We start from the raw sequence: 23715 nt of genomic DNA on the forward strand, positions 1-23715 counted from the left end.
TGATTGGGGGCAGGCCAGCACCCCTGGCGGGGTCCTGTTTCACCAACCCCCCTATTCCCTCTGTTCTTGAGTGTCAAGAAGGGAAACACGGAGTTGGCCTTTGACCATCAGTCATGACTTCACAGCAATATTAATAGTAGTATAAAATACAAATCATTGCACTGATTACGAAAACCTACTTACTTCTAGATTCTGGAATAAGGCAGGTTTTTAAAATTAGGACTCCAGAATCCTGTCTCCCCCAGAAGCTTTCCAGAGCACCATTCAAGATCCCATGGAGGAGTCTCCATCACAGAGCAGATGCATTGGACTTGCCAGTCAATGTAGTTCCTGTGATCACTTGTGAACAGTGTCAGAGAAGAGCTGTTGCTCTGTGGTTGTGCACATGAGAAGGTCCATGGTTCAGTCCACAGAATCTCCAGGTAGGTCTGAAACTGTGGAGAGCTGCTAAATCAACATCTATGAGTACTGATCTAGATTGATCAGTGGTCTGACTAGGTATGAGACAGATTCATATGTTCCTACCCACATGGTGGCCCTCAAAAGGCATTTCAAGGCAGTTTCCAGTTTGTGTTTTAAACTGTATATGTGGGTGGGTGAAGGAGTTGATGTTTATGCATTGACCTCCAGATGTCCTGAAAACCAGCCTGCCTGCTCTGCTTAAAGACTCTGTTGCCCATTAGGAAAAAAATCCAAAAGCCACAGTAGGACAATACCTTTATTAGGACAAAGCAAAATTCACAAAGTCATGAGCAAGCTTATGTTCCCCAGAAACGGGTTTTTTCAGGCGGAACTTGCCGGAACTCAGTTCCAGCACCTCTCAGGTGGGCGTCATTGCCATTATAAGGGAACAAAGGAGGCATTCATAGTGAGTTCTGGCGCCTCTTCTAGAAAAATGCACTGCCTGAAACACTTGGTCAGGCTGGATGTTCAACAAAACAATGCAAAGGGGAGAAAAAGCAGAATATGATGTCAAAGCCCCAAAGTCTGCAGTTTGTAGCAGTGTTAAGAGGGCATTGGGCAAACTTCATTACGTAAGCCTCTGCTGGATGCTAAACAGATTTCAGGTTGCACCAAGGGCTACTGGGAGAAAGAAGCAATAATAGCAGCTCCCCCACTTTTTTTAAAAAAAACCACAACTTATTAAATCTATTTCCAAAGGGCTGGCCATGTTAATCTCAAGCAGCAAAAGCAAATATACTATAACTTTTGGGGACTCAAACACATTTCCAGCAGTTGCTCGGTTCTGTCGCCAGCACTAAAACTGAATTCCTTTACTTTAAACAAATGAAAACAAGGCTTGTGAAATTCCTCATCATGTTGCATTCATGTGTAACCATCTGCCCATGTAATAACTGACTTGTAAAAACAGAGCAAACCCTCCTGTCGGGTGAAAATAATTCCTGTTCCATTCTCAGCATCTGAGCCTTTTCATACATTCACCCAGCTATGCCACTGAGTATCCACCTAACAGAGTGCCTGAGGCTATTCCCAACTCCACAAAAAAAACCAAAAACCAGTGCTTAAACATCCACACTTTACATGTTTAGGTGTATAAAGACTTGCACCTCAGTCCTATACACGCTTTCCTGGGAGTAGGCCCTACTGAACTCAATATAGCTTACTTGCAAATAGACATTCGTAGGATTGCACTGCTTATATGCCATTGGAATGAAGCCAACCAAAAAATATAGGTCCTTGCCCCAATGTGTTACAATCTAAATTATGGCACTTGGGGAAACGAATGAAGAGGGGAGGAAATGGGAGAGGAAAAGTTAATGTATGCACCTAAAAAGCAAGAATGTGTGAAGCAACCCTCATTAGTACAACGCATATATGGGTGTTCAACTCTTAATGAGTCTAGTGCACCTCCAGATTTTTCTAAAGTAGTCTTCTAACTACAATTCAGTGAAACAAAACAAAGCTAATCCAAAGTTGTAAGAAGGGCTTATCTATATGTTGCCTGACAACATCGTCTCATTAGGCTTCAATCAATTCAGTGAGACTTTTCCGAGTAAACATGTATAAAATAGTGCTTTGAATGAGGATGGGAACTGTGGTTTTCAAACTCAGAATGTATAACAGTCTTCTTAATATGTGCCATTGCATTTTGTAAAGGATTCCCCATCTCCCAACCCTTAAATGCTAAATGCTTTTGTGCCAGTTAAATTAACTTCCTTCCATAGTACCGGATCTCAGGGTCAAAGGGTTTCGCCAAATATGTCCATTTCCCCAGTTCCTTCCTTATTCTTTCTTCTTTCCCTTTTCAGGATTGTCTTTCCAGATACGGTAGGTAAGAGAAGAAGCTAAGGTCAGCCAGGCAAGGTAAGGCAGCATCAGCAGTGTTGCTGTTTTGTTAATAGGGTACCAGGAATACATCGTGCCCAGCACTAACCCATAAAGAGCCACAATGTCGATCAGGGCCTGGAAAAGAGAAACAGCAATGTCTAAATGATTGACACACTGGACAGAATGCAAAAGACGCAGTCTCTTCTTTTACCACAAGGGTGAGAACGATCCTACACAAAGCAAGTGGCTGAGCACTCCAGGACTGCCCCATCTGCTCCCATATACCTCTCAGGCTTTTCATGCCAGAGCTTTTTGTCAGTGGAAGCCTTGCTCCATTGGCAACTGGAACAAGTTGCTGGTCCCCTCAATTCCCTGCCTCCCTTGCAAAGATCTTTGCACAATGCAGGAATCGGGACAGCAGCTTTTATTTAGCAGGCACTAGTGGTAGTGATGGCGGCTAGCTCAGTGCACAGGGTGGATCCAGCTCATAGTGTTAGAGCAAGGTTTTCCCAGGTGTCAACTATAGAATCCTTTCACCAGATATCATGCTATTGTGCCAGTAGACAGCAGAGCATAGGATGGGGCTGGGTGGGCCATATTCCCTTTACCAGAGCAGGATAAGAGTTATTACCCTTATTACCAAATTTTCCAAGTTGTAATGTCACTTCCATCTGTGCTTATAAATGTTGGCATTCTTTCTCAGTTCCCTAGAGGCTGGAATTTAGCCATCTGAACACTCCAGGCTCTCCTTTTCTTCATCTCTAATGCAGCGCTAAGTGTCTAAATGTGCTAATCCAAACAACTCCTATCATACATATTCTCTTATTAACACTTTGGCATTTTACAGTTTAATAAGGCACATATGAATAATGAGCGCACTGAAGCTCTGGCCTTTGCTAGCTGATTAGGTCAAGGTGTGGTGCTCAGAGCTGCTTATCTCAAGACACACCATTCTCAACTGAAGAATATGGATCACCCCGATCATAACGGTGCTAGCTTCACACCCTTCTTGAGGCAACCAGCTGCTTTAATTTTGAAGGCAGTAAACAGAACTGCAAGGGGCTGATATCACTGGCGGGAGCCAGCTGCAAAGTGGATACAAGCCATGCAAGCCTTTTGCCCCAGTTCATCAAATTCTCCTTGTAACTAAATGCCAGCTACAAACATTATGGAGGACCTTGCTTGAAGACTCATGTATTGTGTGCCCAGGGAACTTTAATCGCCACTAAAACACATTAACATATCTGCCTGCTTTGTTCTGTAGCAGGTTGTGTTGCCCTCTTTTTCTGCTTTACCCTTTGGGAACATGGACAGAAAATCAAGGGCTTGGGGCCAGAGAGAGCAAAGAACAAAGCCGTAAAGGAAGTAGTTCTAGTTTGTTACATTTATATCCTGTTTTTCTTACAGGGAACTTTGCCCCCATTTTCTCTCCACAACAACCCTGTGAGGTAGCTTAAGATGAGAGCTTATGACTGGCCCAAGTTCACCCAGTGAGCTTCATGGCAGAGTGGGTTTCTCCACAGTTCTGGTCTAACATTTGAAGCACTGTGTCCCACTGGCTCAACAACTGAAAGCCTCACTCTGGACCTTCCTAGTTTTGACATTTCTAGCAGAAACTCAGTATATTTTGAGGCCCAGAAATAGTGTGTGCGTTTACATAAACATGCCTGCTAGAGGATTTTTTTTTTTAAGAGTCTGCACATTCCACTGAACAATTTTAGCCCAGCAGTTTCCTAGTCAGCCTCGTTGGAGGTCCCAAAAAGGTAACTGCAATACAGGCAACATAATGGTACAGCAAATGTTTGGGATACATTACCAGCTTTAGGTTGTGAGCTCCAAAGAATATAGGAGTCCATGCCCAGTTCAGTGCAAGCTGAGCTCCATAGAGGCCCAGTGGGACAACTGCTTGACTGTTGAAGCCATCAAGGTCCTTCCACACCAAATATGAAGCATACCTGCAGAAAAGGAAACCAGACAATGCTTTGCTTTTGAATGCCACATTATCAGCTTTGCTTCAGTAGGATTACTACTCTGAGCAACCCTTCCCGTGTAAGCCTTAACACCAGTGAAATGCAGCTTAGATGATGGCTTAGTACCTTTGAAGCTTTTTCAGTAGAAATCTCAAAGATAAGACATAACAAATCTATGGTGCCACCGCACAAGCACTTAGTTTATCAATATAGCTAGAATTTCACTACAGAAAGCCTGCAACTTACATAGGGGTTACATTCTGGGGATTGCACCTAAAGCCAAAATTTTGTACAGTGGTACCTCAGGTTACATACGCTTCAGGTTACAGACTCCGCTAACCCAGAAATAGTGCTTCAGGTTAAGAACTTTGCTTCAGGATAAGAACAGAAATCGGGCTCCGACGGCACGGTGGCAGCAGGAGGCCCCATTAGCTAAAGTAGTGCTTCAGGTTAAGAACAGTTTCAGGTTAAGAACGGACCTCCGGAACGAATTAAGTACTTAACCTGAGGTACCACTGCATAGTCAAAACCCATTGGGTTCAATGGTGGGTCCGATTGCCAACGTCATTTCCCCAGGAACCCAGCCCCCTTTCCACCCCTTTTTAGTTTTTTGCTACACGTGTAAAGCTAAATGTGCACAATATAAATGTGTGTAAGTTGTGGGATTACTCTATTTCCCAGAGCTAGTTTAATGTTGCATCATTTTTGGTTATCACTACCAATCTAGCAGGAGTTCTGAGCCCCCAAGGAATCTGCATTAAAGAAGTAGTGCAGAAGGGTCTAAGATATTAAGTGCAATTCTATACCTGTCTACTCAGAAACCAGGCCCACTTTCAATGGTACTTTGGGCTTAACTCTTAAGAAAGTCTGTTTAGGATTGCAACCTAACAGTCGCAACTTCTGTCCTCCTAGATGGAGACAGTAGACTGGAACATCCTCATTAAAGGCAGCATCCTGACACTACTTAATCCATTGCAGGGGACTCTAGGATAGCCATTCCCAACATGAAATGCAAGAAGGGAGATGGAAGCAAGGAGCCACTGGGTCAGGATTAATTGCAACAGGTAGCACCCACTGAAATGAAGGTACCTGAGTTAGTTGTGTCTATTCCATGGATCTATGTTGAGTGTGACTAACTGGATAAAACCCATTGTGAAGAGGAAATCAGCCAACTAGTTGCTACAAAGGCTACCATGGAAGCAGCAGAGGCAAATGGAATTGCTGTCAGTCTGTTCCCATGTATTTTTTCTTGGACCTAAGTTCCACTGAATTCAGTTGGGCTTGCTTTCTAGCATGTGCTTAGGACTGGAGCCTTGAGTGAAGAGGAAGGGGCTGCCCAGGAAGCCTTACCCCATGCTTGTATACAGTGTCGTCCAAGCAACTGGGAACATTTTATTGGGTGGCCGCCATGACGGTTTCTTCAGATCTTCAAACCACGTGGGTACTTCCTTCCGAGTGAAGAACCAGCCCAGGAATCCACCAAGGTGGGGCAAGGCTGTGAAGCCAAGAGCGTGGACCCACATCCTCAGCCAGACAGTTCTAGCAAATACGGATTGCGCCTGTGCCTTTGAAACTGAAAATTGGTAATTGTACACCATTAGTTATTTTCACATTGGGAGGTACTCTCAACTTAAGATGTGTTTCCTTCTGTAGGTTAAAGCAAATAAAGCAAAGATCTTTTTTCTTGTGTTGGTTAAAATGAGGGACAGATGCAGATGCTCCTTTTCCAATTATTTTTCCTTCGAGGATGCTGTTATTAGCATTTTAAAGTTAGAGTAAGCCATTTTACTATATCAAGAATGCTGTTAAGACCATGGCAATCTAATTTGGCAAATTTATCTCCCCTTAGCAGTCTGCTGCTGTTCTTCAAGTAGGCCACTTATGACCCGTTAGAAGCTTCATGTTCAGAACTAGCATATATGTCTTGCGTATGGGATGCTGGAGACAAAGAATAGGGGGTGCTCATCTGCTGTAGAAGACAAGATGCTGTAGTAGATAGGCCTTGATCATAGAATAGGAAGGGACCTTAGAGGCCATCAAGTCTCAGCTCACTGTTCAATGCAGGATGTGCAATGCAGGTTGTGACTACAGCATCCCTGCCAGACAGCCACTCAAGCTTTATTTAAGGCAAAGCAATTCTCATGCTTTATTTTTTCATTTGGCAAACCCTTACCTACATAATTACACTTAACAACTGTGTACCAGACAGCAGATTCTCTAGTAAGCAGTCAGGGATAATGATCGGAAAACAGATTTAGTGTGCTTCCCCACCCCCTGAAGTATGTCCCATTCATTTCAAATAGTTATAGGATTATAACTTAAGACTTTTTAGTCCCATTGAGAGCCTGGTGTTAAACTAGAGTTTGCTGAGGATCAGATTTCTTATCAAACAGAAAATTCTGATACTGTTTGCCTTTATTGGAGATCAGGAAAAAAATATTTCACACGCCCTGCAGCCTGAATGCTCTGTTAAAGATAGGTGGAATAAACAAGTTATTTTTGATCTCTTCATTTAATTCCATTGGGAATTCCCCATAGGTAAGATGTTTTTTCTTGACTGAAGTATTTCCTGTTTTCAGTTTTGTTTTGTAAAAAAATTAATTCCAGCTCCACAGACAACAGGAATCTTGATTCCCATTCTGAAATTCTAATACGTATTCATAGTCTCAATTTGTTACACTATGATGAGCAGATGAGGAGAATAGGTAACACTGTAGGGAGGATCATTGCACATTTCTAGAATTACAGTAATATTTTTTTTAAAAAAAACTCAGCAACAGCAAGAGAGCCCTGCTGCTGCAGCCTGCGAAAACGCTTTGCACAGACGGCATATGATACAAGCTTTCGCGGACTAGAGTCGCGCAGGAAAGCTCTCCCGCCACAATCCAAGGGCGTTCGGTTGGTCACGCTTCAGGGTGACACAGGGGTCTTTGCTGTTAACGTTTCTAAAAAGACGGAGAGGTGGCTTGGCTTGACCTTCCGCCTCGACGCAGCCCAGCGTGGCTTAATTGGCTGCATGCTGTGTGTGAATGGGTTGGGGGGGTGGGGAGCCATTGCGCCCGTGTTGCTTCTTTGAGAGGTATTCCGTTGTCCGAGCGGATGGAACGTCCCGCTTTGCAACAGAACGCGACCACCCTGGCAAAGTTGCGCGGCTCGGGCGCCCCCCACGCGCCGCCTTTTGTTTCCCTTACCTTCCCGGAGCGGAACTTCGCCTTCTTCCAGGGCGGACGCGAGGAGCGAGCCAATGGGCTTCAGCCTCTCTCGAGCTCTCGTTGTGCCCAAACAGCGGGAGGGAGAGAGCCGGGGCGAGGCGTCGCCTTTGGGAAGAGCCTGTGTGGGTCGGGTTACACAACAGGGACTGCGGCGTGCAAGTACGATAAGGAGAGAGGAGGCGCACCGTTTGTGTAACAGGCTGCAGAGGGCGGGGTACAGCAGCGACCCTTCTCCGAGGCCAGTCACCCGTCAGAGTCAGGCCGGGCTGAGGAAGCGCGCAGGCATCTGACGAGCTGGTGCAGTTCCTAGAAGAGATTCAGAGCTGAACTAGGAAGCTTCTCCTTTAAAAAAAATCCCATCTGCCATAATCAACTCGTCGAAGGGCCTAGGACAGGCCATTGCTCAGTCCTCACTCAGAATATGGTGGTGATAGTAGTGTCCTACCTTCCAGGGTTGTTGTAAAAGCTTGGTTAAGGAGATTCTTAAGAAGAGGATGAGGTGGTGAGCCAGCTCCCAGGCTGTACACCAGGAAGAGAACCTCAGACCCCATTATAACCTCTCCCCAGGTCATCTTCTGCACCACACTCCTTACCAGCCCTTCTTTGCGCCCCTGGTTTTTTACTGGCTGGAATATGTCCTTGAACTCTGATAATGCTTATTGCTCATCTAGATGGAGGATAGAACCTAGCGTCCTGTACAACGGTAACATTTACATTGTTGCTCTGCTCACATTTGCCTCTGGCCCTTCCCACCAATGCCGTGTGGAAGGTTTCACTGGAGGAAATGTGACCCTTGGGTTCCCCACCCTCCTGCTGTACACCAAAGAGAGCTGCTAGCCTAGCCTCGTACCGCTGTCAACTCCCTCCACTCATCTCTCATCCCTCTGGGTTAGCTGCTGGGCATCCGGTGGTCCTCAAAGGGCCAAATTCTTGTTGCAAAGCTTACCAGCCAAGATAATGTCTACAAATCTCTTTGAATGCTCTGGTCTTCCCCAGTTCCCTTCAAACTCCATGCACCCCTTCCCATGCATTTGAAACAGGCCATTTGAGTATTGAAACCCTTGGTGCATAAGCATCTGAGCTGTTGCGTTTGCTGTTTAATTACTGATGCTCTTTGCTGTGCAACCTTCATTAACCATATGCACTTGGGAGCACCTCTCTGCCAAAGTTAGCATAAGCCACTTGAATAAATAACAGCAACATTACAGATGCATGCTAAATGCAAATAAAAGCTAGACATCCATTTCCATTAGCGGCTTGCCTGCAACACAGAGAGCATTAAAGACTCATTCGCTTTGGCTATGGATAGTTATCTAATTTTTTATGCCTTGAAACAAGGCTGATGTGTCCAGATGGAATTTAATATTATTGCTGTTGCACATAATTAGTGTTATGTTTTATTGCACTCGAATGGTGCTAAAGAAAATTATTTGGTGGGAGACATTTGTACTAAGGAGCAGATGTGAGCTGGTGTGATTGTGCAGAGCTTTCTGTAAGTGCCGTTAACTTTCTGCATGCAGCTGTCCCTTCAAAGTAGCAAGTGAAATGCATTAATCCAATAATGGGCATCTGGATGTCAGTACAATGCCTGTTGCGGCAAAGAGCTTGAGCAAGCAAACTATAACGAAGAAGTCTGTGAGATCAGCTTTGGGCAGGACACCTTCAGCAAGCCTCCTCCTTGAGTCTTATCTTATTGCTGTCATTATTGCCACCTGCTGTGAGAGATAGTGTGCCATTCTGCTGAGTGTTTTAGGTATGGGAAGCTGGAATTAGATGTGAATGGGCATTTGCTTCCACAACACAGGGAGCAGAGATATTTTATGTTCTTCAGCATAGATAGTCACTGACTATGGACTATTTATCCCAAAGCAATTTCCTTCATAGGGCCTTTGGGAATAGCTCACTTGTGTTTTCAACTTCTTCTTGAGACAGAAGAGCAAAGGCTCTTGAGATCTTTGCAACGGAGTACTTAATATTCTTCCTTGTTTGACAATAAGCAAGGAAGAACTGATGTGAAGATTGGATGACAAATAACAGTTCTGCTACATCCAAAATTTGTCTGCGGTGTTGGCCTAGGAGAAATCTGGAGCCCCAAGTACTGCTTAGACCAGCTATTGACCCAGACATTAATTACATGTGTTTTTATCGAACATATTTACTCTAAGAGATCAGGGAGGGTGAAAATAAAAGGCATATAGAACCAACACAGAAGGAATTTAGGACAGCATTGCTGGTTCAGTCCTGATTCTCCTTGCAAGGTGCAGTGTCCCAAGTGTGTTGGTGGGAATCTGCACTTGTTATGGCTATTCTCATGTCGTACGAAGGAGCACATGTGATCCATTGTTTGGTATAGATGGTTCTCCAAGTATTGAGGATGAACATGAAAAAAAAAAAATAACAGGGAGATCTGGCATTTGCACATTCTTCTATGAACCCACCTGAAGTTATCTGTTTGGCTAGACCAGACTCAACCAGACCCCATGCTCCAGTCGTGCAAATTTGCTCCAGAGCCAAGATTGCAGTGTCCACAGCAGACAGTTTCATAATGGAATTTCTTTGGTAATGGAAATCACACTGTAGGGCTGTAATCTTAATGCTTCTTTCTGCCTGACTGTTAAGACAGTGTGCAACTGGGTATCTAGGGAAGCAGTTGCTACTGTATTAAATGCAAACTGGAAAGAGCAAACTGTGAAGTTAATGAGAAACCCAGTTTATTTACTAAGGCCATAGGACAATGTTGTGATGAAGGAAGGATGCACTCCCTTTTGTTAGCTCCCTTCTCGGTTGTCAGATAAGTGTTTGCAATATACGTGCATCATTGGTGTTATTTGGATATATAATGGCAACCTGGTCCCCAGGACATTAGGTAAATCTGATTCTCAGTATGCAAACTGGACCAGACCCAAAGGGAACAGGCTGCATCTACAATAGTACAAGGTGTGCTGATCTCCAGTTCTAAAGTGTGGGGCACACATTTCCAGGATCTGAGTTTGGCTTTGCAAGACAAAGGTTTCAAAGACCTCCAGAACAAAATGCTCTCCTTGTGCCATGGGTCATGTAGCAAGCACAGCAGGAGTTGGACTTTCAGCCTGTCATAAAATATATCCGTATCTCAGGGGTAACTGCTTAGAGCTGATTTAAGTATGATGCTGGGCATGTATTAAAAACAGTAGTAAACTTACTTGTGCAAAATCACATGCACCCAGGGCACTGTGTCCCTTCCTTGAATATACAACAAGGATGGAGACCCTGTGGCCCTCCAGACATTGTGGAACTCCATCTCCCTTCAAGCCAGCATCGACAGTGGTCAGGGACGATGGAAGGAGGAGTGCAACAACATTGGGAGGACCACACCTTCCCAATTCCTCCTGTGCAGGTGCCATGAGTCCCAAAGCGTCACTATGCTGAAGAGTGGGGTGGGCAGTCTGAGGCAGATAAGGAAGGGGAAACAAAAAGATGACATAGGGGTGCTGAGACCAGGAAACAGGCTGGTTGAGGCAGGTAATTCCGCTTCCCAGGATGTGACTACTTTGGATGGGGAAGCAGGGTCTCCCTTAGTTACCATGTCATCTTAGGGCAAAAACATACTATATACTAAGACCAGAGGCTGCCACTGTGTAGAAATACCCTCAGACACATTGATGCAGAGACACTGGGGCATATAAGATTAGAAAAGTCTGAGGCACATTTTTTTCTGTCCTGAGCTCACTGGCGGCCCCCATCCTGTTTTATTTTTGTTTTGGTTATGAATGTATTAGTCATTTCGGTACCAATTTCTATTTTTAAAAAATCTCAAAGCAGCCAATAGAACATTACAAAATATCAAAATATAACATGGCTATGAGAGTCAATTACATGCCTTCCCCTTGGGTATCTTTCTCCCCCAGGACAGCTGCTTAAAAAAAATGTCCTGTGGGATTAGGTGAAGGAGGCTCAGATTAATTTGGTGTTAGGCCCATTATGGAGCTATTAGGCATCAGTGAAGTCTGCTTCGGGACTTACATTCCTTCACTCCAATGCTACCTTAGGTGAAAATTTAATTAGGTCTTAACCTTGGCTGTTGTGGAGTTAATAACTACAATTGAGAAGTTTGGTTGACTACCATTATAAGGCTCTCTCTTTTTGTGGGAGGGGGATTGTTAGACAGCAGCTGCCCTTTTTATGAGGGGCATTTATCTTTTGTTATGTTTAACCTTCCACTAAACAAAGAGGGAGAGAGAATCCTGCAGGAGCAAGTGCAGCTGGTAGCATTCTTGGTGTGTATCTTTTTATGGGCGTCTGCTGAACCTGCTATGAGACAGGAAGGTTAAGAATAGACTATGATCCCGCTTAAGTTACAGTAGCACATTGCTCCCCATCTGCCAATGTAATGCATGCTCAGTAGAATTGGACCTGGGGGTTACCAGTGCACTCTTGTTTCTCTGTGGATTAACCTGGTTCCTCAAGTGATGTGGGCATCCTTGGTATCCACAGCGTTAGAATTGTTGAAATAACCATTATTGTCCCATTTCTCTGGGATGCTTGTGAGAGCCTCTTGCAGACACCACCTTATCAGGAGGTCCATTCCACCCAGTGTAGGAATCAGGCCTTTGGTGTTGTAGCATCTACCCTTTGGCATTCCCTTCCCTTGAATGTTAGACAGGTGCCATCTCTGCTTGGCTAGACCAGACTCAACCAGATCCCCATGCTCCAGTCGCGCAAATTTGCTCCAGAGCCAGCACCTGCGAAAGACCTTCCTCTTTTAACAAGCCTTATAAGTTGAGCTCTTTCCTAGTCTGCTTCTGTACTGGAATTGTTTTGAAAGGAGGGGAATAAATTGAACAAATAAATAAAATAAAGTCTGTAGACAGAATGAAAGGGCTTTCATGCGATGAAAAGGCTGGGACACGAGTGACAGCTGTTCCTCTGGCACTGCTTGGCTGCAGTTACATCTCATTGGCATACCAGGGTGCCAGGAACACTTAGAAGGGAGAGATAGTCAAGGGCAATATCCAATGTGATGTGAGCAGACTCTTGCGCATGCAGCAGCACTTCCTTACCCCACCAAAACTGCACAAAACCTGCTCCACAGGGTCGGGTGACCCTCTGGAGCAGAATGGGGGGAGGGCACAGGTGATTCAGGGCAAAGCCAGCTAAAACAACAAATGCATCAGAATAAGGGAGGCAACAGTGCCAGGACTGTTTGTCCAACACTTGGTAACCATGATGACTAGATATGGGGTTAAATGAATGTACAATTTTCTGTTTGGATGCATTTTGTTATCTTTGACCCCTCGGAAGCAACATGATGTGTGGCAAACCTAGTGGGCCAACAGTCAGTTTCACATGCTCCTATATGTCTCTCTGTTCAGATTTCAGCTCTGCCCTGGGCTGCCATGTTTGGACCTCTTTCATTCAGCCTGTTGTTCCTTCAGAAAAGCGACAACCTGCTTTGTAAGGTCAGTGAGATATCTAGCGATCCTCAGCCATTCAGGATAAGGCAGGTGGTATATAAAAATACAGGATTGCGCTGTGGTCTAAACCACTGAGCCTCTTGGGCTTGCTGATCAGAAGGTCAGCAGTTCAAATTCTGCAACAGCACCCTTCCATTGCTCTGTCCCAGCTTCTGCCAACCTAGCAGTTCGAAGGACACTAGTGCAAGTAGATAAATAGGTACAACTGCGGCGGGAAGGTAAACGGCATTTCCGTGAGCTCTGGTTTCTGATATGGTGTTCCGTTGCACCAGAAGCGGTTCAATCATGCCATGCTGGCCATGAGCCAGAAAGCTGTCTGTGGACAAACGCTGGCTCCCTCAGCCTGAAAGCAAGATGAGCGCCACACCCCATAGTCGCCTTTGACTGGACTTAACTGTCCAGGGGCCCTTTACCCTTTACCTTATATTAAGGTAAGGGGCATTAACAGTAATGACAATTCTATAAATCTATAAATGGAAAACTTAATTGGGAATTTTAAACTCGGAGCCCGGTTCTTAAGTCATGTAGGAACATAGAAATTTGCCTTATACTGAGTCAAACTCAATGTATGCATCTAGCTCAATGTTGTCTACCCTAACTGGCAATCCAGAGTTTCAGACTAGTTCTCTCCCAGCCGTCCTTGGAGATGCTGGGGATTGAATCTGCATGCAAAGCAGATGCTCAATCCAGAGTGATGGCCCTTCCACAAAGCTCTACTACCCTTTCATTTTATAGCAGGGGTGGTGAATTTGTGCCCCTCTCCGTATTTCTGGATTACAATACCCCATTCACCATTGATCATTGGTCATGCTGGCTGGGGTTGATGTAAGCTGAATCTCAACATCTGGAGGGCCACACATTCCCCATCCTTACGTTAAAGGGTATGCCTAAATGTTCTCCATTGCCTGATTGAAAATGGTCAAAACTTATGCATTTGGGGAAATGATTTCCTGTGGAAGATTAGCGGTGAAATCAAGTGGAAACTACTGGTGAGGATAGAGTGTCAAGGGTACAGAACAACAGATGCCTACAACTCCAGAGAGAGAGGCAATGAAGGTCTTTACATCCAGTTGGATGGCTAGTTGATGTCTGGAATGACATGGAGATGCATTTTTGGGGGGTTCCAGAATCCTCCATGAGCTCTTTGAGCAGCTGCAGCTGCTGTTAGAGGCAAAGAGCATTAGTGGGAATGACTGGCACAAGCTGGCATCTGTGGCATGAAAATCAGGTGACTTTTAGTTTTAGGACCGATTTCGGTGATGTTATTTGATACTGTGCTTGTTTTTATTATAGCTTGTGTATTTTTATCCAGACTATAAGCCACCTTGGATATTTTACTGGAAGGTGGGATATAAATTGTGTCAATAACTTACCTACCTTGGAATGGCAGTACATTCCACACGCACACAAAAATAGTTGGGTAAGGCAGAACAATAGTGTCTTGCCAGGACCTGTTGGTCCAGTGTGCAACAAAAACATACAAATATTAGTTTGAAATTGACCAGCCCTTGTGTTTTTTTCACATTTGGGTTGACTGTTCACAAGGATGGCCATGGCAGCTTCCAGTCAAAACTCCTACAAATGCAATCCTATGCAGATCTACTCAGAAGTATGTCTTATTAATTTCAATGAAGCTTACTCCCAGGCAAGTGTGCTTAGAATTAATCGTAACCTAAACCTACCTTTTTTGCCTTGGATTTTGTCAGCAAGTAGGCAATGCTGCTTTTATGGCTATTTAAGACTGTTGCCTTTTCCAGTCTTCATTAATTGCTTTTAGCTTCCACTTTCCTTTTATTGTCTTTGTTTATTAGATTGCTAGCGTGGGAAATGCAGGAGGTGAGATGAATGTCCGTGCTTCCGTCTTTCATCCTACACTGCAGGTAATGTTCTTAATACCCAGGCTGTTTCCTGACAGTCTACTGTATTTTGCATTCATCCTGATTTGTTTGCAGAGAGGTCATATGATATCACATCAAACAACTGTTATCTTACGTATTCCAGTGCACTTTCCTGTCACTTTATATACTAAGGAGCCTGGGGTTTTTTTTTGGGGGGGGGGGGTGAGCTGTGCAGAGTGCAGAAGCCACTTCCATTGCATAAGCTAAGCCATGGCTTGGTGTGAACGGCAGGGTCTAGGAAAAGAGATTGCACTCCTTTTGCTGCTGTGCCACACGGAGCAAAGACATTCTTGACTTAGAATGTTGTCTAACCCTCTCCCATAAGCTGTAAACTATAGGGAAAACCAAGATGGCTTCTATAAACTGTACAACTTCATGCCGTAAGTGGGATGACACAGCTTTGGAAGCATAAATCCACTTTTTAAAAAATGTAAAATATCAAAACAAAGCCACTTCCTAAACAGCTCTCCACAGTAACAAAAAAACCCCAGAAACACATTAAGGAAACACCTTGTATTTCGAGCTCATGTTCATACACTTAAATAACATAAACTTAAAACCATCTGTATTTGCATATAACTTTTATTTTGACATATATATTACAGAAACTACCATTTAACATTTACTTAGTGCCAGTAGTGTGCCAGGCACTTCACAATTCAGAAGTACATAGAAGGCATAGCTTTCCAGGAAAACCACCCAGTGCATTCCCCATGAATACCCCACGCAACGAATGCTGGAGTGCTCATTTGGGGAGTGTGATAAGACGCACCTTCGCTGTATCTCCAAAGGCAGTAGCACCACCATACCCCCACGAAGGGGTCAGATCTTGATGGAGGTAGAAAGGCACAATTGTTTTTTGCTTGGTGCATGATGTGATACACGCAAGAAACCTTATATACCCAGATCCAATAGAAGGTCTTTCTTGGCCTTTTGAGACCAGAACAGCAATCCCTTCTAGATGTCTGTGTTGTATTAAACACCACGAGGGACATCTTTCCAAATCCCAAAGCAGTCTGTGTATACAGCAGGAGATATAGCTGTAGACTCTTTTCCTCCAATAAACACTCAATTCAGGATCTGCATTTAGAGCTGGAATTATCCAAACTCTTGGCCATGCACACCACATTGCCATTAAGCAATGTGATTTGAAGAGGACAGCCCCTTTCCCTACTTGTATTTATTTCCCCGGAAGACGTTCTTTCTTCTTCCTCCAGCGATTCACACGTCCAGCAGTGATTCACTTTTTGAGCGATCGCCTTGCAGGTAAGGAGGCAAGATAATGAAAAGCAATTCTGCTGGATGCACCGATATCCTGCTGGGTACCTCTGGATTATTAGCTTCATTCCCTTTGAATCCCTGAGGGCAAGGGGACTATTAAAGCTGGGTGTGATGCACGGAAAATAATAAGCAGCTTCTTAAATAGAATACAGAATACAGGGAGAAGATTCATAGCTACATTATGGCTTCAAGTATGTATGTAAAAACGTAACTGTCATCCCCAAAGATTTCCTCAGTGGCTCATGTAGTTTAGACTGCTGAGCAGTCTACTTGGAGAAGCATTGCCTCTACCTATTTCATGGCTATAAACCCAGAACTGCCACAAGTGTCACCAGGAGTGTTTCCTATGCTCTAGAGGGGCAACCAATTCTATGGCACAGATGGAGATTTTAAGCTGGAAACCCTTGAAGAAATGAGATGGACAGAATATTAGCTAAAGCCTTTAATATATGTTGGGGGGGGGGAGGAAATTCATTGCTAGGTAGGAGACAGTCAAATGCTACTGACCAGCCCCCAGAAACGGTGTTCATTTGGAACCTAAGAGGCACCTGCTGCATCAGACCAGTGGCCCATTTAGTCAGTGGTCCAAACAGATGCCTATGGGAAGCCACAACAGCATGCATCCCTCCTGTGGTTCCCTGGGTGTGTACTGTCTCCGAAACTGGAGGTAGAACTTATCCATCGATAGCCTTATTCTTCATGAATTTGTCTAATCCTCTTTTGAAGCCACACATTCTTCAAACGTTTAAGCAGCATTTCTCAAACCAAGATGCTGGTGAAGCCCGACCTCTGCCTCTACCCAGAACTCTATGCTCTGAAATTTAAAATGCTTTTTCCAGCATAAATTAGGCAAACTTGCACAAATGCTGATTTTGCAGAATTTAGACCGCACTCCTAATCCCATCTACTGGGGAGTGAGACCCACTGAATTCAATAGGATTTACTTCAAAGTATGCATGATTAAGATTGTCTTGTTAGTCTGGTTTTCCTAATCATGGGGTGAAAAAGCTATGGAGGTCACTGGTGCCCCACTGTTAGTAATTAGATATTTTGGTTAGCCACCTCTGAGATTTCAGCAGCATTGCCCATCATTTCAGATGTATCTTCACAGTCAAAAGAGCTTAGATTCTTGCTTATTTTGTAGAAGAATCAATGCTGAGATTCTCAAGAAATTAAATTCTGCATCCAGTACCCTAGCCTGTGTTTCTGCAGCTTTATCATTTACATACGCCATACCTGCATTCACTGTATCATCATTCATATATATATGAATGATCTCCCCTCTCACCGGTCATCGCAAACCTGTACATGGAACACTTTGAAACCAATGCTTTAGACAAGTCAGAACACAAACCCAAACTTTGGCTCAGATATGTTGACGACACCTTTGTAATTTGGCCACACGGGAAGGAAAAACTGGGCAGCTTCCTCACACATCTCAACAGCCTACACCCCAAAATACAATTCACTATGGAAATAGAAGCCAACAACCAACTTCCCTTCCTTGACAGTAACAAGAAGCCGAAAGCACCAGCCTGAAGATGACGAGTGAGACCTCGTCGAAACGTCGCCTAGACACCCCAACTTTTACACGGGAAGACACCCGAGGACACCAAAACCTGCATTCCTGTACCCGTGAAAATCTACGAAAGCAAATATATATATATATATATATATGAGTCACTTATTCAGCAGTTGCTAGCCTGGTCCCAAATGACAGAAGATATGACACGACATGTTTAAATTTGAAGCAACTCAGAATGGTGCAACCTTTTGATCTACACATAATTTCTCCATCAGTAGAAACAAAAATTCCTAAAGCGATACAAAGATTTATTGGAGCAATTCCCGTTCCCAACAGATTCCTTTTCTCCCACAATTTTACTTTGCTCTTCTTTGGCAGAAATGGCTATTTGTTGAAAATACATTGCTGCGACAAATCTCTGTACGCGAGTTCTCATTGCTAGAACTTTTACCATCTCTGTATCCATGGACACTCTGGCTGGTGAAATCCACAGTGGTTGACAGCCACTGTGTGGACCAGCTAGTACCAGGGCCTCCCTGCCTCCTGGATTTGCTTTTTTACTCAAATTGTTTGCCACCCAGCCCTTGAGCTGAGTGGCAGGATGCGTACCTATGCAGCAGGGATGAGCAACCTTCTTCTTTCTTCCCTGCCACGGCCACATTTCCTTGGGAGAAATCTCCCAGGGCCTATATACTGGCAGCGGGCAGAGTCTGAGCCAATGGCGGGTGGTGCCAAAGATCAAAGTGTTTCGCATAAACTAAACAAATAAAAACCACCCTGCTTCAATTTTCACCATGAGTAGTACCTTAGATTCCCAATCTTTTGTAGATCTACTTAGAAGTAAGCTACCATAGGCTTGATAGATTAGATCCACATAAGTGTACTATGGATTTTTTTTTGTACAACTGCTGTTCCGAAAAAGATTCTTTTCCTACTTTAGTATGATACACAAACACACACAGCAGAAGCCTACTGATCTGTTCTCAGACAAATCCCAGTTTTAGCATAGCCAGCGGTAAGGAATGATGAGATGTGCAGCTCGTCGTCAGACTATAGGCTCACTGGAAACAAAATGGGACTTCAGAAAAGTAAGATTGCATTGGGCAGGGATGAAGTTCAGCACGCATCAAGACATAACCACGACAAACCTTAAGGCCATGACAAAGTTAAATTATTGTTAGCCAAATCAAACATTTTAAACAAAATAAATATTGCTGGCATGCACATTCAGAAGAAATCAAGGCGGTGTGACTTTTTTTAAAAAGCAAACAAACAATGTACAGAAAATGCATACATTGCTTCTAAGTATTTGTCTTAAGAGCTCTTGGAAACCAAGAAAGTGATGAAAGAAGCTGCAAAGTAAGCGTTTGCCGTATAGCTTTGTAAAGCGAGGGAAAGGAACCCTTTGTGCTCAAAATCTTGGCTTCACTGCAGTCAATGCAGTTTTATCCTAGTTTAAAAGCTATACAAAACAAGAGTTAAGTAAGCAATGTGGACAGGTTGGTGGGGTGTTGTTATTTTTTTGCATTTTTTTATAGCTAAGCAGGACTCTGCAGCTAAGGACTTTGAAAACCAGAACTCCTTCAAATGGCAAGTTCCAGCTCTGCACATTTGCTTGGAGTCAAGGACAGCTCCAATCGTGCACTTCCAAATCCCATCAATTTCAGTGGGAGACATAAGCACATGCTCAACTTTCACACTAAAACCTGTAGAAAATGCAGCCTGATCTTCTGCATATTTACTCTGATCGGATTGCATTTATTAGGGCAAAGTTAGACAACCTGTGGCCCTCCTTACAGCTCCCATCATCCCTGACTACTGCCCATGCTGTATGGGGCTGATGGGAGTTTGTGTCCAATAACATCTGGAGGTCTACAGGTCCCCCATCCCTCATCCCTATCTTACGTTAGGGGTACCAATTCATGTGCTGACTTTTTGACGCCATTTGCGTCAAAGGGAATTGAAGCTTTGGGCTAGTGATTGTCAAAGGGGTAAATAATTATAACGGAATCAAACAAAAAAATGCCTCCCCCAATTCCTTCAGCAACTTTTTGCCCCCCTCCCAAACTGCATACACAGACTACCTGGTCAAGGTGGACAGCAATAATGCTGGCACGCAAGGAACCAAGAGATCTCTGCTGCATGAAAAGAAGCGTATTCATAACTTCTGCAGTGGCTGGCGCTCTCCACTGACAGAGAAGGATCACTGCAACTAAGTTAAAAGAGAGTGAGGGCATGAGAGTGATCAACTAATGAGTACTGAGCTCTATGCCTGATCAAGGAAATAATCTGGTGGATGACAAATAGGTCTGCATAGACAGTGGAACCTTGGTTTTCGAGCATCTCGGAAGCTGAACGTTTTGGTTTTCAAACGCCGAAAACCCGGAAGTAATTGCTTCCATTTTCGAATGTGCCCCAGAAGTCGAACAGCTTCCACTGTGTGTTTTTCAATTTTCTCAGTAGATTTTGCTGACTGCCCATTGCTCCTCAGTTTCTGAACGTTTCAGAAGTCGAACAGTCTTCTGGAATGGATTATGTTCGAAAACCGAGGTTCCACTGGAATGAAATATTTTAGACATTGTCTCACCCGGCCGCTCCTTCTGGGATAGGCTTTGTCTAGGTGTACATCTACAGATCTTAGAAGGTGCTACTCATGCTGATAACCCAGGAGCAAATCTACATGATCTCCCAATCAGCCACATGATTCTTTCAGCACTAGAAAAGCATAAGGCAGAGGAAGAATTGACAGCTGTACTGAGCAAACAACAGTGCTGTGCATGCTGCTTGACCTTCTGCTTTCTTTAGGAATGGAATTGCAAAAGCTGGGATTATGCTGGCCCTGAGAACGTTCTGGAAAAGGACTTGTCCTTCTTAAGGATTTCAGGGAGGAAACAACATCCCTTGCTTTTCCTCTGGCAACACTGTGAATGTAACCAACCTGTTGTTTTCTCACCCTCCCCCCAGTGGTCTCTTGAAGTAATAAATCGTCTCCCATACTCAGTTCCACCTTTTTAAATACTATGCTGCGGATTTCTTGTGTTTGAAATCTCCATGTGGATGGTTAATAAGCTGGTGTCATATTGGAAGGTGATAAAGAACCATCCGGCTTCCTTTGGTTGTTTCCTGAATCCTCCTTGACAAGTGTCACCTCCCAGGAGCGAGTCAGTGGCTGGGATGCAAACGGCCAGTGACGCTCTCCTTCCCGGTCACTGGTTGTTGAAGAAGCGCCGCATCACAAAGTGGCCCAGCAAAATCACGGCGGCCACTGTCACCACGTACTTCCAGTAAACGTTGCTTAAGTCCAGTGCTGCCGCCTAGAGGAGGAGGGAAAAAATACTGTTACCTGCAGAAATGTTGGGAGGACCCATTCCAGGGGAACCACAGCAATTTCTTGGCATGTATTTCCCCACTCCCTGAAAGAAAAGTTAGATGCCAGGAAGGTGCACCAGCAGCTTACGGAGGCAAGCCTGAGGTTGCACAGGTGCACCAACAGTGTCGATCTGGCACATACCCCCAATGCCCTGCACAGCCCTGATCTCTCCCCCAACACCTTCTCAGTAGACAGCAATGACTCCACTGTTGGGAGGGAAGCAGCCTGGCACTGCTCTACTGCGCCCACTCCTGCCCACCCCAGATCAGTCCCAGCATACTTTCATAGTAAAAGAAATGTGTGTGTGTTGTTTTTTTTAAAAACCAACCCACTCATCTTTGACAGCTCTCTGGTTCACTTACCCATCCTCCCTGCTGGGCAATCCACTGGGCAATGCGGTTTCTAAGCACAAAGTCAGCCATGTAGCGGGCGATCCTGCTTAGGAAGCCGGTCAACCCCTGCTGGTACACATGGATTGCCATCCTGTAGCCGAAGCCCAGCAGTGCTATCACACGACCCCAGTTGATGCCGCTCTCAAACAAACTGCGGAAGAGACCATATTATTATTCTTAGAAAATTCAGGCTACGTTTTATGGCCAGCCCTTTGCTACCCTCTACTGAGGCACAGCTTGTTCGCAGTCTGCTGCTGTAGCATTAAAAGCAACTTTCTGACCTGCCCCCTCACCATTCAACAGCATGCTAGTGTCTTCCCCTGAGCAGTGCTAAGGCACAAGGCATATTTAACAAGACTTTTATATCGTCGAGGGGGGGAAAGGCTGTGTATATGCCTTCAGTCACTCGGATCTTGTTCAAGCTGTTCCTCCCAAGAATCCAAATGTACACAGATTACTAAAATGTAGATACTTTCTATTCAGGTACTTTTCTACAGCTGAGCAGTGTGCGTCCCGGAAGGCCAGCCACATGGGCTTCTCAAGGGCTGCAACTCCTCTGGAAGTGAGGCTGCAATCATTCATTCTGTTTCTAATCTACCCTTCATCATAAAGGGATCCCCGGGCTGTGTACAGCAAATGATAAATACAGCAACACAGCAAATATATATTGGGGGGGGGGGGGACCAGAGACCATGAAAACATCTATCTTACAGTTAAGAATCACGATGAAGAACAATTCTCAGCTCACTCCTCCCCAAACGCCTAACAGAACAAAAAAGTCGTTTACTTGTAGACTACGAAAATGTGTGGCCAATCCACAGCTGGGAGGCCACAGTAGAGAAGGCCCTACCCCAAGTCACCATGTTAGGTGGGACCAGGAGTAGGGCCTCCTCCGCAGATTGTAAGACTTGTGGTGGGAGATATTGGGAGAGGTGCTCCTTCTATAAGGTAAAGGTAAAGGTACCCCTGCCCATACGGGCCAGTCGTGACCGACTCTGGGGTTGCGTGCTCATCTCGCTTAAGAGGCCGGGAGCCAGCGCTGTCCGAAGACACTTCCGGGTCACGTGGCCAGCGTGACGAAGCTGCTCTGGTGAGCCAGCACCAGCACAGCGCACAGAAACGCCGTTTACCTTCCCGCTAGAAAGCGGTACCTATTTATCTACTTGCACTTAGGGATGCTTTCGAACTGCTAGGTGGGCAGGAGCTGGGACCGAACGATGGCAGCTCACCCTGCCGCGGGGATTCGAACCGCCGACCATACGATCGGCAAGTCCTAGGCACTAAGGTTTTACCCACAGCGCCACCCGCGTCCCTGCTCCTTCTATAACATGCAATAAAAAGAGGTAGAAGCATCCCAAGACGGCAGAATGGACTGTCATTTCAGACTGCAGGTGATTATGACTTTTTATATATATATAATATTCATACAAATATACTAATAGTCATACAAATAAAAATGAAGAAACAACTTTGTAATAAATTTCACTTAAAAGCACACACGCACAAATATAGTACTCCCCACCTGTGGCTTCAAATGGTACCTCTCTCCCCTAAATTCTGCTTGAATGCACAGGCCAAGCCTGTACTGCCTTAGCTGTTTTAATTCCGAATTTTAGATTGTTGTAACCTGCCTTGGGACCTGCTGGCAAAGGGTAAGTAATAAATATTATAAAAATAATATAATGAGATCTGCTTCCAAAAGTCATATTGGAACAGGGTTAAGGCTCAGTCACGTAATTTCATCTAAGCAGAAAACAAATTTTCTTCTGTTTGTACAGCTGCAACACCACATTATGTTCATACTGCGAAGTACAAGCACTGGTCTGTGGCAATGAAAAGCACAAAGAGTGATGGGCTGTGGCAAATCCTATCCTCAGTTGCAACCCATGGCGCCATTTACACTGGAGGTGCCCATAATCTACAGTTGAATAACCCAGCAAATAAATCTGACCCTGTGTTCAAGGGCCAGCAACATGGTCGAAGGAAAACAGTGTTCACTCTAGAAGCAAAGCAGCACATACTTGGATGCCTTTGGCATCCAAGAAGAAAAGGGGGGAAAATAAGACTTGTGAAAGCTGAGAATTGCTATCCACATAAACAGCAAGACACATCCCATATGATGCCTGCTCTGGCACTTAAATCTTCAGGATAGCTCTGCTCTGGGTACCACAGTCTTTAGGGGGAAGTAGTAGGGCCTTTTCTGAGGTGGCACCATCTATAGAACTATGCCACCTCTTTTTGCAGGATGCTCCGAGACGTTTGCCAGTCAACTTGGCTAATATTTAACTGAATTTTACATGCATTTCAACTTGATTGTTAGCTGCT

General features: G+C 44.5%; 3 protein-coding genes across 14 annotated transcripts in view; 1 reads left to right on the plus strand and 2 right to left on the minus strand.

The window, feature by feature from the left end:
• The window catches only part of OARD1 (O-acyl-ADP-ribose deacylase 1), a 43688-nt gene extending 28804 nt beyond the window's left edge, over positions 1-14884 (plus strand). For 4 of the 10 annotated variants that reach the window (XM_077928877.1, XM_077928886.1, XM_077928887.1 and 1 more), the window contains 2 exons: positions 12823-12909; positions 14736-14884. In XM_077928877.1, coding sequence (XP_077785003.1) covers positions 12823-12909; positions 14736-14769 — 121 coding nt within the window. In that variant the 3' untranslated portion in view covers positions 14770-14884. The remainder of the gene's footprint in view (positions 1-12822; positions 12910-14735) is intronic. The other 6 variants (XM_077928882.1, XM_077928883.1, XM_077928881.1 and 3 more) reach the window with 4 other exon arrangements.
• On the minus strand, positions 701-7706 carry TSPO2 (translocator protein 2). Of its 2 annotated transcripts, none has more exons than XM_077928888.1 (4): positions 7451-7706; positions 5610-5824; positions 4106-4244; positions 701-2424 (listed from the first exon to the last, which is right to left on the minus strand). In XM_077928888.1, the coding sequence occupies exons 2-4, from the start codon at positions 5780-5782 to the stop codon at positions 2245-2247; spliced, it is 492 nt and encodes a 163-aa protein (XP_077785014.1). In that variant the 5' UTR covers positions 5783-5824; positions 7451-7706; the 3' UTR covers positions 701-2244. The 2 variants fall into 2 exon arrangements, with proteins under 2 accessions (XP_077785014.1, XP_028589877.2); XM_028734044.2 differs by having other exon boundaries at positions 5610-5832; positions 7451-7705.
• Positions 14885-17915: 3031 nt separating the features above from the next.
• Positions 17916-23715, minus strand: part of BAK1 (BCL2 antagonist/killer 1) — a 38195-nt gene continuing 32395 nt past the window's right edge. For both annotated transcript variants that reach the window (XM_028734033.2, XM_077928889.1), the window contains 2 exons: positions 21361-21541; positions 17916-20942 (listed from right to left, as the gene is read on the minus strand). In XM_028734033.2, coding sequence (XP_028589866.1) covers positions 20835-20942; positions 21361-21541 — 289 coding nt within the window. In that variant the 3' untranslated portion in view covers positions 17916-20834. The remainder of the gene's footprint in view (positions 20943-21360; positions 21542-23715) is intronic.

The sequence above is a fragment of the Podarcis muralis genome, chromosome 5 (assembly GCF_964188315.1).
Source record: "Podarcis muralis chromosome 5, rPodMur119.hap1.1, whole genome shotgun sequence".
Classification (NCBI taxonomy): Eukaryota; Metazoa; Chordata; class Lepidosauria; order Squamata; family Lacertidae; genus Podarcis; species Podarcis muralis.